Source organism: Podarcis muralis, chromosome 15, assembly GCF_964188315.1.
Source record: "Podarcis muralis chromosome 15, rPodMur119.hap1.1, whole genome shotgun sequence".
NCBI classification, from domain to species: domain Eukaryota; kingdom Metazoa; phylum Chordata; class Lepidosauria; order Squamata; family Lacertidae; genus Podarcis; species Podarcis muralis.
Window position 1 is genome coordinate 44,565,547 of NC_135669.1, and position 14,440 is coordinate 44,579,986.

Below are 14,440 nucleotides of genomic sequence, written 5' to 3' on the forward strand. Positions count from 1 at the left end.
CAAGGCGGGGCGCTGATTGGCGGCGGCGCAGCTAGAAACAGGCCGGGGACCAATCAGGCCGCGCCCGCCCGGCGACGGGGAGCTGGCTCCGCTACTCGCCGCCGGCGAACCCGCGGGACCAGGGTGCCTCTGGCCGGGCGCAGAGTGGCTCTCCCGGGGGGAGAAGCCGGCCTCCCTCGCCGCCAGGCCCCGGCCCTCCGCCCGCCCGCCCACCCGCCCGGGACTCACCTGGCTGCCGCGCGCGCCCGGCTTCTGCGAGGGGCGGCGAGTCGGGGGCGCGGGGTCCCCTCCCGCCCGCAGCAGGTGCCTGCCGGGGAGGAGGATGCCGCGAGAGCCGCGCACGTCGCGGAGGAGGAGGAAGGAAAGGCGAAGCGGCGCAGCCGCGGAGGGCCAGGACTGGAGGTTCGTCGCGCCGCCCGCGGGCGCCCCGGAGGCGACTCCCTCCGTCCCTCCCTCGGTCCGAAGGAAAGGGCGGCGGGGCTCCCGGGCAGCGTCTCCCCCTTGGCCGCCCTGCCTGGGGAAGCCCTGGCCCTCTCCTGCCCTGAGGAGCAGATGGGGGCAGCTGCCACGGCTCTCCCCCCCCCCCCCAGGCCACCCAGGGCGGGATTGTTTTCCTTATGGCTATTATTATTATTAGCAATCTCATTGCATTTATTACCCGCCCTCATTCAAGAGTGAAATCGTATTCCCACAACAGGAGTCGCAGGGGGCTGGACTGGATGACCCTTGGGGTCCCTTCCAACTCTATGAATGCAGGGGGCTGGAAACGCACCTCAGAGGCCAGGGGAAAGAGGGACGGCTTCAGCTGGATGATGGGGTGGGGTCCAGCACTTGGGGGCTGCCACAGAGAAGACCCCCCTCCCCAACGTCTGAGCCAGCCCTGCCTGACGTCCAGCGTCGTGTGACTGGGTTGCTCTGCTCCCAGGATCAGCCGGCCTTTCTTGCCGGAATGGAAAGCAAAGGATTCCTGCGCCTGGAGGCCAAGAAACAATGCTCTTTGGGTGTCCCCTGGAAAGGCTGCAAAGGTGCGGTCCCTCCTTGCCCCCCAACCATAGTTTGTGCTTATGCAAGGAGTGGGGGTGGGCCTCTGGGTTTGGTGTCCTCCCTGCCCACCTCCATGCCAAGCTCTGGTTGGCATGAGTCTGAAGGGGCTGTCCTCCAAGCTGCTGGGGTGGCCATTGGGGCTCACGAGGCAGAAAGAGCAGCTCAGCCCACAGACAAGGGGTCCTGCCTGCCGAAGAACTCTTGGTAGTTTTAGCAGAGATGGGCAGGCTGTTCAGCAGCCAGGAGGAAAAGTGGGAGGAAGTCTTTCAGAGTGGCTTGGACAACCCAGTCAGATGGGTGGCATATAAATTATTGCTTTACTTTTTCCCTTTGCATAAATGGGAAGAGTTGGGGGTGAAGGCCTTGCCTGACACTCGGAAGCATCCTTTGCAGTGACAGGTGAACCAACCTAATTGGCAAACTGTCCTCCACTCTTAGTCTCAGGGCACTGCGAGGAGTTTCTGGGGTGAAGCATCTCTGCACAGCCAACTTGCAGGCTGGCTCCATGCACAAGGTCTTGCCTTCAAGGCTCATGTATGATGCTCAGCTCCGTCCTGACATGTTAGCACTGCCATCTTTACTGTACACTTGTGAAACATGGACCACTTATAAATGCCATTTCCAACTCCTCAAAAGATTCCATCAACAGTGTCTCCAAAAAAGTTTACACATCACCTGGGAAGACAGATGATCTAATGTCAGTGTACTGGAAGAAGCAAAGATCACCCGTGTCAAAGCAATGATTCTTCAACATCAACTTCGTTGGACTGGTCATGTTGTTCGGATGCCTGATTATTGTCTTCCAAAGCAACTACGCTATTCCCAACTTAAGAATGGAAAGAGAAATACCGGTGGACAACAAAAGAGGTTTAAAGACTCTCTGGAGGCAAATCTTAAAAAATAGTATAAACACCAACAATTGGGAAACACTGGCCTGCAAACGCTCCAATTGGAGAACAGCCTCTACCAAAGGGGTCACGAGATTTGAAGACTCAAACTCAGGATGCCAGGGAGATACGTGCTAAGAGGAAGGCACACTTGGCAAATCCACACTGTGATCAGCTCCCGCCCGGAAACCACTGTCCCCGCTGTGGAAGGATGTGTGGATCCAGAATTGGCCTCCACAGTCACTTGCGGACTCATTGTTAAAACCGTGTTTATGGAAGTCAATCTTATTTGGCTATGAGGGATCGCCAAAGAAGGCACAGAAGTCAAGGCAGTGGTGCTGTGGGCAGGCGGTTCCTCTGGGATGGGAGGCGGTGTCCAGCATGATCTGGGTGGTGTCGCACTTCCCCAGATTAGCAGACTTTGTGGGGGTGGAGGGTGCGATTGGGTGCCTAATCCGGAGCACCCTGTGCCAGGTGAGGCTGGTCTGTTGCCAGTGGCAGCAGCACCCCCTTGTGGCCACAGCTATCCTTGCTCTGTAAATATTTTGGGAGAGTGCTTTGCAATCAGAGTTTTGTAACTGGGACTGGGACTGGGCATGACGGCATCTCTTTTACACAATTGTGCTGACTCTTGGACCAGTCAGGAGTGCAACTCAAAGCGCCGCTTTTGCATTTCAAAGCACCATCGGCATAGGTGGCCAGGATACTTAAATTGATCTTATTGTGCCTGAGACCCCACTCCCCACCCCCCAGGTTTAAGGCAGGCGGTGACTTAAGAAAGGGTCTTCTTATTCTTGCCCCCCCCCCCCCACTCCACTTTGCTTTTGCTCTTGGAACCAGCTGAAAATATGTCTGTCTGTTCACCTCAGTCTTTTAAAACTTGTTAGTTTTACATTTTTATGACTGAAATTCATCACTGCCCAGTTCTACAGTTGGGCTGCGTATTATACTATCCTGTTTTTACATTTGCTTTTGACTTCTTGTATGCTGCTGCCAGGGTTCCAGCTGCAGAGCAGCTAATAAATCTCTTTAAGTGGAAATAATATAATACTAATCAATAATAGTAATAATCTGGTTTTGATTCTAGGTACATCCCCTGCTCATCTTCCTCACAGTGGTCCCATCCAGGCCTGCGGAGCATCCACACCAAAACTGGCGTCATGACGCTCAGAATATTCTCTGTCAGGGAAGCGTAAACATTCCCCACCAGGGAGATCAGGAGAGATCCGGTATTCTCCGTGTATTAAGGACATGAGGAAACTTGGCTCAGCTTCATAGAGGTCAGTTCTGGGAGAATTCAGAGTTCAGGAGGACAAAGGATGTCTGTGCAGGGGCTCTTGGCAAAGGTAAGCATTTCCTGAGTGACTGAAGATACTGCAGGTGAGCCGGAGGGGCTTCCCAGCCACTTTAGGTGTGTGATAGTGGAGAGCAAGGTCCCAGGGGAGTTTCTAGCAGTTGTTAGCCTGTGAGGAACTCAGGATAAAAACCAGGGATTGGCGCAAAGGGAAGGGAAGGGTTTGTGCATGCACGTGCCACTCCTTTTATCTGTGTTGTTTTAAATCGGCCTTTCACCAAATTGACTGCAAGGCTGCTTACCAAGAAAGAAAGTTCAATATGATAAAACCTCACGGCAACCCAATACAACAAAGCCACACAAGGCCTGCAAATTAAAACAGACAAGTAGATATGCAGAAGTTCATTCGAAAGCCGGTACTTGAGAATCGGCTCCTTGGACTCGCCTGGCCCCTTGTTCAAGTTGCCATATGGCAGATTTCTGCCGGATGCAGGAAAGGAGCATCCGGTGGAGCCACGGGCCCCACCAATGGACATGGCCTTTGACATGGCTGGCTCTCCTCCAAGCGGCTTCCGTGAAGGTTCTTGGGGGTGGGGTAGGTTCTAGGTGCCTACGGAGAGCTAGACCACCCGGAGACATTCTCATACTTTGGCTCCTGCTCCTCCTTCTCCAGCAAGGGGCCTCCTCTCCCTCCTCCAGCCGCCACCTCAGCCTGGCTGTGGCTGCTGGGTGACTCACTGCTGCTGCCGCCGCCGCTCTCTCCCCCCGCGGGAGCTCCTGGCCCCCTGGGAAAGCCCTGGGCCTCAGCCTCCTCCTCCGGGGTGCTGGCTTCAGCACAGAGCATGGTGGCAGCCTCCTGGCCGGTCCCACCTTGGGGCAGCAGCCTCCCGGCGTCCCCCTCGGAGTCCAGCAGCCCTCTCCTCCGTGGCGGCTTCTGGAGGAGGCCCTCCAGGCTCCTTCTCCTTGGCCGCTGCTGCACCTCCTCCCTGGGCAGCTGCCTGGCCCTCTGCAGGCTCCCCAGGCGCTGCAGGACAGCTTGCACCGGCCCCTCGCCCCCCGCCTTGCCCACGGTCACGTAGATGGTGGTGACGCTGGGGCCCTTGGTCTGTGCTTTGGAGGCAGCCTCCAGGGCTTCCACTCTTTGGGCCACGTGCCGGGAGCTGTTCCCCCGCTTCCTGTGGCCCCCGGAGCTGCTCCTCTGCGTGGAGGAGGAGCAGGGTCTGTGGCTCCCTTCCTCCCTGCCACCGGCCTCCACGTTCTCGTAGCATCCCCCCGGAGAATCGCCCATGGCAGGGAGGCCCTCCTGCCCAGCAGGGTCCGCTGTGGGCTGCTGCAAGGAGGTGGCTCGGGCTGAGCCCCAGGGGGCCTTGGCCTTCCAGGTGGGGTTCAGGGCCTCCGTGGAGCCTCTGGGGCTCTGAGAGATGAAGCGGGTGCCTTCTGCGAAGGAGACGGAGGGGCGCTTGGCCTTGGCAATGCTGGAGGTGCGGGGGATGGTGAAGGGCTCTGAGTTCAAGGCTGGCTCCTCCGGGGGGAATCCTGGCTGGTGCTCAGCACCGGCCGCTGAAAGAAAGGGGCGTGGGAAGTTTATTTTTCTAGAAAAAGAGGTGCTGGAAATCACCGTGAGTGTCTCCCTTGTTCTCTTAGAATGCCCCCCGCTTGAGAGGAGCTGGGACTGAGTTCCGGTGAGTTCCAGCTGGAGAAAAGCCCTGAGGCAGAGGAGGGGGAGAAGGGCTCAGCTTTTAATAATAATAAATAATAATAAAATTTTGTTTATATCCCGCCCTCCCCAGCCGAAGTTGGGCTCAGAGTGGCTAACAACAGTAAAATAATACAGTGGTGCCTCGCAAGACGAAAATAATCCGTTCCGTGAGTCTCTTTGTCTAGTGGTTTTACGTCTTGCGAAGCAACCCTATTAGCGGCTTAGCGATTAGCGGTTTATCAGCTTAGCGGCTATTAAAGGCTTAGCAGCTTAGAAAAAGGGGGGGGGGGAGCGAAAAAAAATCGCAAGACTCGCAAGCCATTTTCGTCTTGCGAAGCAAGCCCATAGGGAAATTCGTCTTGCGAAGCAGCTCAGAAACAGAAAACCCTTTCGTCTAGCGGGTTTTTCGTCTTGCGAGGCATTCGTCTTATGGGGCAACACTGTACAACATTCTAAAATCATTTCATTATAAAATCAGTTCAAATCAGATTAATGGCAACCATTGGGCTAGAGTTCTGTGAGGATTACCATACCAAAGGAGGGGGTCAGGCTGTGCCTTGGCCAAAGGCCTGGGGGAACAGCTCTGTCTTGCAGGCCAATATCCAGATCCCTTGTAAGATCAATGTTTACGTTTGTGTGTGTGCCTTTGCTTTCTGCATTGGGGGGGGGCTGACCTGGGGGTCAGGGAGGCGATCTAGAAGGGTGGCCCCCTCCCTCAAAAATCCAAATGTCCCCTTCTGGGCCAGCAAAGGTTTCCCACCCACTGCTGGAGACCATTTCACTGTGGCTGAGCGTGTGACTCAGTAGCCGGGGTCTTGGCAACTGAACTGTGCCACCCTGTGCCCGCCCCCCCACCTCACCAGCCTTCTAGGGAGGCCAATGGGAAGAAGGGAGCAAGACCCACAGCCCTACCTTCCTGGGCAGGGGAGGCTGGGTCCTCGTGGTCGTCGTCTGTGTCGAAGGAGGAGGAGAAGGAGCTGTCCGAAGGCCAGGCAGCTGATGGGGGCTCAATGAAGCTGGGGTTGAAGGGGATCTCGGCGTCATGGTGGGAGACTGCCCAGAGCGAGGGGAGGGGGGGGAGAGAGGGAGAGAGAAAGAAACCCCAGGAAGGGGAGTGCAAGAGTTTTCATCTGCAGAACTGGCATCACTAACAGCTGCCACCCAACTTGGTCCTTTAGCATGGCAGCACCCGCACTCTGGAACTCCCTGCCTCTTGATGTACTGCTTCTGGCACCTGCTAAAAGCATTTTTGTTTAGGCAAAGCCTGTCCAGATGCTTAGAGATGCTGGTGCCATTTTTAACCTGTTTTTAGTCTATTGTTATTACAACTTTTTAGAAAGATTTGAATTCAAGTTGTGCATTGATAATTTTATTGTTTTATCCTTTTAGTAAACCGCTTTGAGGGTTTTCCCTTCTTACAATCAAGCGGGGTATAAATTTTATGAAATAAATAATAAATTAACGAGAGTTTAGAGCAAGGCACAAACAGGAAGGTTCCCAGATCCTGGATCTCTAAACCACAGGCCTTTGCTCAGCACCCATCCATTCTCCTTCCCAGGCTTTCTTGCCCCACAGATCTTGGGGGGGGTGCCATTGCTCTGCAGTAGCTCAGCTCAGGCCCACCTGCCCCTGCTCTTAGGACAGCAAGTTGGGGGGAGCTCTCCACTGTCAAGTTGCCTTCTACTAAGTATACACTTGGCTCAGTATTGCCTTCACCAGTGCTGTTCACCTTTGGTCCTCCATTGGGACTACAACTCCCATCATCCACAGGTAGCTTAGCCAAGGATGATGGGTTTTGTAGTCCAGCAGCTTCTTGAGACTCCAGATTGAAGAATGCTGGCTGGCAGCTGCTCTCCAGAGTTTCAGGCAGGGGACGTTCCCATCATCCTCACCTGGCTACACTGACAGGGATTGAACCCAGGACCTTCTGCATGCAAAGCAGCTGTCCTGTCCCGTATGATCCTTTCTTACTTCCAAGGGGCACCAGGAGGCCAAGAAGCTGGACGAAGCCGGTCACAAGGCAGCAGCCGCCCCCGGCTACATCTCACCTGTCACGCGTGGGAGCTTGTAGCCCCCCAAGGAGAAGCAGGGCAAGGCGGGGCTGAGGTTGGCCAACGTCCCCAGAACGTGGTGCTTCACGCGGGAGATGGGATCTCCCTCCGCAGCTGCCGACCTGGGGAGGGAGCAAAGAGGCGCCAGTTTCACACAAGGAGGGTGTTGGGCATTGTGCAAGGGACAATCAGGGGCAAAGGCCTTCCACACACCCACACACCCCATTTCCTGTGCACAGGTGGGGGCCCCTCTCCTGGTGCTGTGGGACAGGGAGCACAGCTGGAGAAAAGACACTCAGCAGCTCCTTTTCCAGCTCCAGGTGTGGTTTCTGACCCAGTTCTCAGTCTCCGAGGTGGTCAGCCTGTCCGTGGGCTCTGGCTCACAGGACCAGATGCTCACAGGACCAGATACCACCGGCACTTCAGAAATCAGTATGGCAGGTCTCCTCTGGATCTCTAATGAGAGCAGCGGCTCTCCAGGGATCATTCAACGGCATCTCTCAGCCCTGCTTGGAGGGGCCATTGGAACTGAACCTTCTGCATGCACAGCAGGCGCTCTGCCCCGCTGAACTGTGGGCCTTGTCTTAAAGCACAGACAGCTGCCTTGCACTCCTAGAAGACGAACATTGCCTGCTCTGACTGGCAGCTCTCCAGAATCCCTGGCAGAGAAGGGTCTTTTCGCCGGCCACCCGGACCTTCTAAGCTGCAGGTGCCACTGGGACCCTTTGCATAAGTGGCCTTCCTTTGAAAACAAAGCATGTTTCTAGTCCACATTATTCTAAGTCCAAGGCTGGCTTAACTGTTTCTCAAGACTGCCCCCCCACTCCACCCACCCCCACCCTGGCAATTTCCATTGCCAAACAGTCTCAGCGCCCCAGGCAGAGGCTGGCACATGGCTGTTGCTAAACAGAGTGTCTGGGTTCTCCCCACGGCCTTGTATCAGTACCTGGCGTCCATCGGGGTGGACTCAGAGCGGCAGCAGCAGCAGCAGCAACACATACAGAGGAGGACGAGGAGAACCAAAGGGGTCAGGATTCCTGCTAAGAGGGCTGCCTGGTTCTGTCCTTTTGGGGGAGATAGAGAGGTCAGAGAGAGCAAGGCAAGAAGCCCCCACCTCCTAGATGATGACAGAAGCAAGGCCTGGCCGTGCTGGAAAGCAGGGGTGGCATCTATAAAGCACTCCCCCTTTCCTGCAGGGAGCTCAAAGTGCCACACCTGGTTCTCCTCCACCCTCCCCCTTTTATTTCCACAACAACCCTGTGAGGTTGGCTGAGAGGGGTGGCAACTAGATCAAGGCCACCTCAGTGAGCATCCTGATGGCCGGGTGGGGATTTGAACCCTGGCCTCTCACAGGTCCAAGTCCAACACTCCAAGCCACCCCCACCCCCCACCTCTGGCTGCCTTGCTCAGTGGGTGCAGCTGCAGTCCTGCTTTTCTCAGAGCAAGGCCATCAGGGGCCATATCCTGCTGCACCATTTGCCAATCCTCTGCATGCAAAATAAATAAGCTAAGCATGGTCCTGTATAGCTCAGTTGTTAAGAGTGTGGGGCTGAAAAGGCCAAGGTTACAGGTTGGATCCCCGGATGGGACAGCTGCATAGTCCTGCACTGCAGGGGGTCGGACAAGGCGATTCTCAGGCTCCCTTCCAACCACAGTCCTCTGATTCTATGTTCTGTCTCCCCTATCAGAGGCCAGTTGCTTGTAACTGCAGGTGGGGAGAGTGCGTCCTGCCTTGGGGGCCTCTGATCGGCCCCTTTTGGCCTGGTTCCTCGAGATCCTGGCTCTCCCCATGTTCAGTGGCAGAGATATGTGACACTTGCATGCAAGGCAAAGCGTCAAATTGCCACTGGAAAAACCCAGAAGTCCCTTTATTATTAAGAGCAACTAAAACATCACCAATTAGTGAGCCCCCACCGGAACTCTTTCTCAAGCTGGATTATCAAGCGGGGTGAATTGGTACTGAGGCCGTAATGCCTGCATTGGTCTAAAGGTTGTTTTGGTTATACAGTCCTAGAAGGGGGGGTGGTTTAGTAAGGAAGAAGGTTCCCGTTTCTGCAAATTTAAACCCTTTCCAGGCTTGAGGCATCAGGCTGGCCATTGTGAGAAGAGGGTGCTCATGTTCTTGGGGGGCCTCCGGGTCCAGAGGTGGTCCACTTTGATTCCTGGGTTCTTTAGGGTATTTGGGGTATTTGATGGGGTCCCCCTTTGGCCTGACTCCGCTGCTGCTGCTGCTTCTGTGCTCCCTTTGTGCCCTTGGTGACTTACTCCACTGGCAGTCCCCGGTGACAGGGTGGCACAGGCGCCCCCCACACTGGCAGGGCTCCGAGCAGTTGGGGCCGTGAGACCCTTCAGGGCAGGTCCAGTTGCAGCTGCAAAGGGAGAGAGAGGAGCAGGAAGTGGCCAAGCTGCAGCAGCCGCTGGGAGGGGGAAGCCCACATCTCTTGTTCCACAAGCCCCCCCCCCCACTTTACCTGGTGCCCCAGAACCCAGCCTGGCACACGCAGGCCCCAGAGGCCGGGTCGCAGCTCCCGTTGAAGCAGTCTGGGCAGGCAAACTGGCATCCAACTCCAAATAAGCCCTCTGGGCAGGAGAGCTCACACCTGCAGGGGAGGAGGCAGCCAAGGGCAGCAGGACAGCTGACGTGGTGTGCAGAAGGTATGGGGTTGAGTTTCCAAGGGCATCTAAGGCACCCACCCACAAACTAGTGGCGGCTGATGCCCGTAGGGCGGGAGGCAGGGAGCCGAGCAGTAGGTGGCGCCAGAGCCTGTGAAGAAGGGGGGTCGCCCCTCTGAGCAGCTTCCACAGCTCTGGCTTGCCCTCCCCCCACGTGGTTGAGCAGGGCCTGCACCAGCCCCATGGAGCCCCTCTCCTTCCCCAGCTGCCCTCCCCACACTCCAGGCAGGTCAGGGCCACTTCCCACACCCAACCGGCCCCCGCATGCTCCCACCTGGCACCTGTGAGGCCTGCTCTGCAGCTCCGGCATTCGCCCGTCTCTGGGTGGCAGCTCTCTCCTTGCCGGCAGCCGGGAGGGCATAGCAGGGCACAGTTCTCCCCATGGTGCCCCGGTGGGCATGGCTGCTTGCAGTGGGTCCCGTTCCAGCCCGGGTCACAGGCTGGGCACGATCCGTCCACGGGAAAGCAGGCCTTGAGGTCCTGGCAGTGGCCGCAGCTGTGGGGAGAGGCAGGATGCGGAAGAGAGGAAGTGGGTGCCCAGGAGAAGGGCTTCCCCAATATAATAATAATAATAATAATAATAATAATAATAATAATAATAATAATAATTCATTATTTATGCCCCACCCATCTGGCTGGGTCTTCCCAGCCACCCTGGGCGGCTTCCAATAAAGTATTCCCAGAGCGATCTCGGCCCTGAATGGAAAGCCTGGACTTTGAAAGTCATCTAATCTTCCTTGCTGTACTATACTGTATTGTTTTAATTAGGGTTTTTATGGAGCAGTCAAGTAATTTCGTTGTCCCCGAGAGGGGGTAATGACAATAAAGATATAATTATTATTATTAAAATACAGTGGGCTGTTAAACATTAAAAGCTTCCCTAAACAGAGCTGCCTTCAGATGTCTTCTAAAAGTCTGTTAGTTGTTGTTCTCTTTGACATCTGGTGGGAGGGTGTTCCACAGGGCAGGCGCCACCACCGAGAAGGCCCTCTGCCTGGTTCCCTGTAACTTGGCTTCTCGCAGTGAGGGAACCGCCAGAAGGTCCTCGGCGCTGGACCTCAGTGTCTGGGCAGAATAATGGGGGTGGAGACACTCCTTCAGGTATACTGGACCCTGCCCCCCCCGCCGCCGTGGCTAGTGTCGTGTGGGGCCAGTCTCAGCCCTAGCCAGAAACCCCAAGTTGCACGTATTCATATAAATATTTATATACCGCCATCTCCCAGAAATATATCATGGCAGCTTTCCGCCAGCTTACCTTTGCATGCACTGAAGCCCGTATTTCCCAGCAGGGCAGGGGTCCTTGCAGCTGTCGCCCTGGTAGCCGGCGTGGCAGGTGCACCGCCCGTCCTGTGGGGCGCAGGTCCCGTGCAGGCACTGGCAGCTGGCCTGGCAGGCCGCCCCCCACTGTCCTGCGCGGCATTCGCACCGGCCGGTCTCCTGGGCACAGGGGGAGCCGTTGCAGCTGCAGCGCGAGGAGCACCTCCTGCCCCACCAGCCCCGGTGGCAGAGGCAGCGGCCCGTCACGGGGTCGCAGCGGGAGCCGGAGAGGTTGCAAGGGCACTGGCGCCTGCAGTCGGGCGCCCACCAGCCTGGCTCGCAATGGCAGACCCCGGTGAGGGGGTCGCAGCGGCCTCTGGGGCCACACGGGCACATGGACTGGCAGAGGGGGCCCCACCAGCCAGGGTGGCAGCGGCACTCTCCGTTGGCCGGGTCGCACTTCCCGTTGGGGTGGCAAGCGCAGCTCTCTTTGCAGTCCGGACCCCAGTACTGGTCTGGGCAGCCTGGAAGGGAAGGGCAGGTGGTGAAGAAGCTGCCTCGCTCAGCATTCCCTGCACTGACTGGCAGCAGCAGCAGCAGCAGGGTTTCAGGCCAGGACTCTTCCCTCTGCCATAGAACTGTGCTTCTCCCCATAAAAATAAAAGAGGGTTCTAGTCCTCATGCTTTGGAATCAAGGGTTGACATGGGAACTTGGAAGCTGCCATTGTTTTGTCTAGCTGTGGCTGGATGGTTTCGTGGGAGCCGATTGAAACTAAATCCTTCGAAGACAGAGGTCCTCTGGCTGGGTCAGGATGGCATGGGGATGAGGGACCAACTCCCTTCTCTTGTGGGGGCCAATTAGTGCCATTGCCTTCCGTTAAGTGTTTGGGTGTAATCCTTGACGCCTCCCTTTCCATGGAGGCACAAGTTACAGCAACAACCAAGGCGACATTTTTCCACCTTCGTCGCATCAAGCAGTTGGTCCCTTACCTTTCCCACCCTGAACTGGCCACAGTGATCCATGCGACGGTCATCTCCAGGCTTGACTACTGTAATTCGCTCTACGCGGGGCTGCCCTTGAAGCTGTCCCAGAAACTCCAGCGGGTACAGAATGCTGCAGCGAGGCTCCTCACGGGGTCTCTGCCATGGGAGCATATTCACCCAGTGCTTTTCCAGCTGCACTGGCTCCCAGTGGAGTACAGGGTCAGATTTAAGATGCTGCTTTTGACCTTTAAAGCCCTTCACAGCCTAGGACCCTCGTACCTACGGGACCGCCTCTCCTGGTATGCCCCCGGAGAGCCTCAAGGTCCATAAATAACAACACCCTAGAGGTCCCGGGCCCTAAGGAAGTTAGATTAGCCTCAACCAGAGCCAGGGCCTTTTCAACCCTGGCTCCGGCTTGGTGGGACGCTCTGCCTCATGAGACCAGGGCCCTGCAGGGTCTGATCTCTTTCTGCAGGGCCTGTAAGACAGAGTTGTTCCGCCTGGCCTTTGGCTTGGAGCCAATTTGATTCCCTCCCCCTCTTTCTTTTCCCTTTTTCCTTTTCTCCTCCTGTAATGAGGCTGCATTTTAATATTTTAATGTTTCAGTATTTTAATGTTGTATTTTAATCTTGTTTTTAAGTTGTATTCATTCAACTTGTTTTTATTATTGCTTGTTAGCCGCCCTGAGTCTGACCTTGGCTGGGGAGGGCTGGGTATAAATAAAAATTATATTATTATTATTATTATTATTATTATTATTATTATTATTATTTAGTACTGTCTGCACTTGTCCACTGTGTGGGAGCCCCAGTGGGCAGAAGGCAGGGAGCCTAGCAGTAGGTGGCGCCAGAGAGCCAATGAGAGGCAGAGCCCACCCCTGGGTTGGTTGCCATTCAGAAGGCCGGCAGGTGGGGGTTGGCTGAGGTGGTTGGGGCAGAGCCCCATTTGCCCTCGCGGACCAGATGGTCCATCTGTCTGTCCCTTAAGAATCTCCCAGCCCCCTCCCACTCTGTCCACCTATGCCCGCCCCCACCTCACCCTGAAGCCAGTACTCACGTGCAATGCAGTTGGCCCCAAAGAATCCAGGCCGGCAGCGGCAAACCCCCGGGCGGACACAGACTTCCCCCTCCCGGCAGGCGTCTGCTCCCGTGCAGAGTGCTGGCCGCGGCAGGAAGGAGACAGAAGGAGACGTTCAGACAAGCCCTCGTTCTCGGGCAATGAGAACCGAAAGGGGAAGGTGGGCATGCTCACCAGCTGGGCACTCCTGGCCCTCCTGTTTCCATCCTGGGCAGCAGGTGAAGACTGGCGGGGGGCTGGTGGGGGGGGACAGAAAGACAGACAAACGGCAAACGAAAAGGCTGGGCTGCAGTTGGGAGAGTCATAGAATTGTAGAGTTGGGAGGTGCCCAAAGGGGCATCTAGTCCAACCCCCTACAATGAAGGGGGCTCCCACTCTCTGGTCACCCCCCCCCCAGCAGCACCACCCTCCGCTGGCAAAAGTACCCAGGAAGAGCCACAGTTTGATGGCGCCATCTATTACGCGAAGGAGCGTCTCCACCCCCATCGTTCAGCCTGGACACTGAGATTCAGCTCCAAGGGCTTCTCGGTGGTGGCTCCCACCCTGTGGGACGCCCTCCCTTCAGATGTCAAGGAGACTTTTGTAACCATTAGAAGGCAGCCCTGCTTAGGTGTGATGTTTTATTATGTTTTCATATGAACGGGAAGCTGCCCAGAGTAGCTGGGGCAATCCAGGCAGATGGGCAGGGTACAAATATTATATTATTATTATTATTATTATTATTATTATTATTATTAACTTCCACAGCCAATAAGAACAGGCCTGCCTCTCCCCCCACACCTTTTTTTTAGAGGGGGTGTCTTTGAAGTTCACTTTTCAGCTTTCTCTGTTTCCAGACTGGTCACTTTGGCCTACTGAGCCCAGTAAGGAAACGGATCCCATATTGCAGCGGGTGGGACTAGATGACCCTTGGGTGTCCCTCCCATCTCTACAGTTCCATTATTCTTTATTACCCAAGGGAGCTCCACTTTGAGTTTAGTTATCGATCGGCAGGGGAAACTTTGCAAGAGGTCCCTTGCTGGCTCTGTGGGTGACCCTAAATGCAGGGGGGGCGGCGGCTGTTGTTGACTTCCAGCTCAGTCCCAGCAGGTCAGCAGGGTTAATGGTCAGGGATGAGGATGGGAGCAGAAGCCTCAGCATCATCTGGGGAAGGCTCACGGCCCCTGAACGAATGTGCCCCTAGAGAAGTGGTTTTGTTTCTTCCTCCTTGCGCTTTGAACAGAGCAGTCCCAAACTTAAATAGACTTCAGTATGAATGGCAGGAAACTGAAAACACAATAGTGGAGGTGGGGGAGATACTCAGAAGTGGAAAATGCGCCTCAAGCAGAGGGCACGGCATGGGGCCCACACACTCTGCCCCCACCCCACAGCTCAGTGACACAGAGCATCTGTTCCGCATGCAGAACGCCCCAGGCTCAGTCCTGGGAAGCCTCTCCAGGAAAGGATGGGAGACCCTGTCCGAAACACCAGAGAG

The 14,440-nt window shown here is 55.9% G+C and overlaps 1 protein-coding gene across 1 annotated transcript in view; it reads right to left on the minus strand.

Moving 5' to 3' along the window:
* Positions 1-3,523: 3,523 nt before the first annotated feature.
* LOC114585817 (scavenger receptor class F member 1-like) overlaps positions 3,524-14,440 on the minus strand; it is a 29,048-nt gene continuing 18,131 nt past the window's right edge. The window contains exons 10-19 of the mRNA XM_028708704.2: positions 13,141-13,202; positions 12,946-13,047; positions 10,904-11,429; positions 9,923-10,144; positions 9,447-9,575; positions 9,241-9,344; positions 7,922-8,039; positions 6,973-7,097; positions 5,837-5,977; positions 3,524-4,785 (exon numbers count right to left, since the gene is read on the minus strand). Coding sequence (XP_028564537.2) covers positions 3,836-4,785; positions 5,837-5,977; positions 6,973-7,097; positions 7,922-8,039; positions 9,241-9,344; positions 9,447-9,575; positions 9,923-10,144; positions 10,904-11,429; positions 12,946-13,047; positions 13,141-13,202 — 2,479 coding nt within the window. The 3' untranslated portion in view covers positions 3,524-3,835. The remainder of the gene's footprint in view (positions 4,786-5,836; positions 5,978-6,972; positions 7,098-7,921; positions 8,040-9,240; positions 9,345-9,446; positions 9,576-9,922; positions 10,145-10,903; positions 11,430-12,945; positions 13,048-13,140; positions 13,203-14,440) is intronic.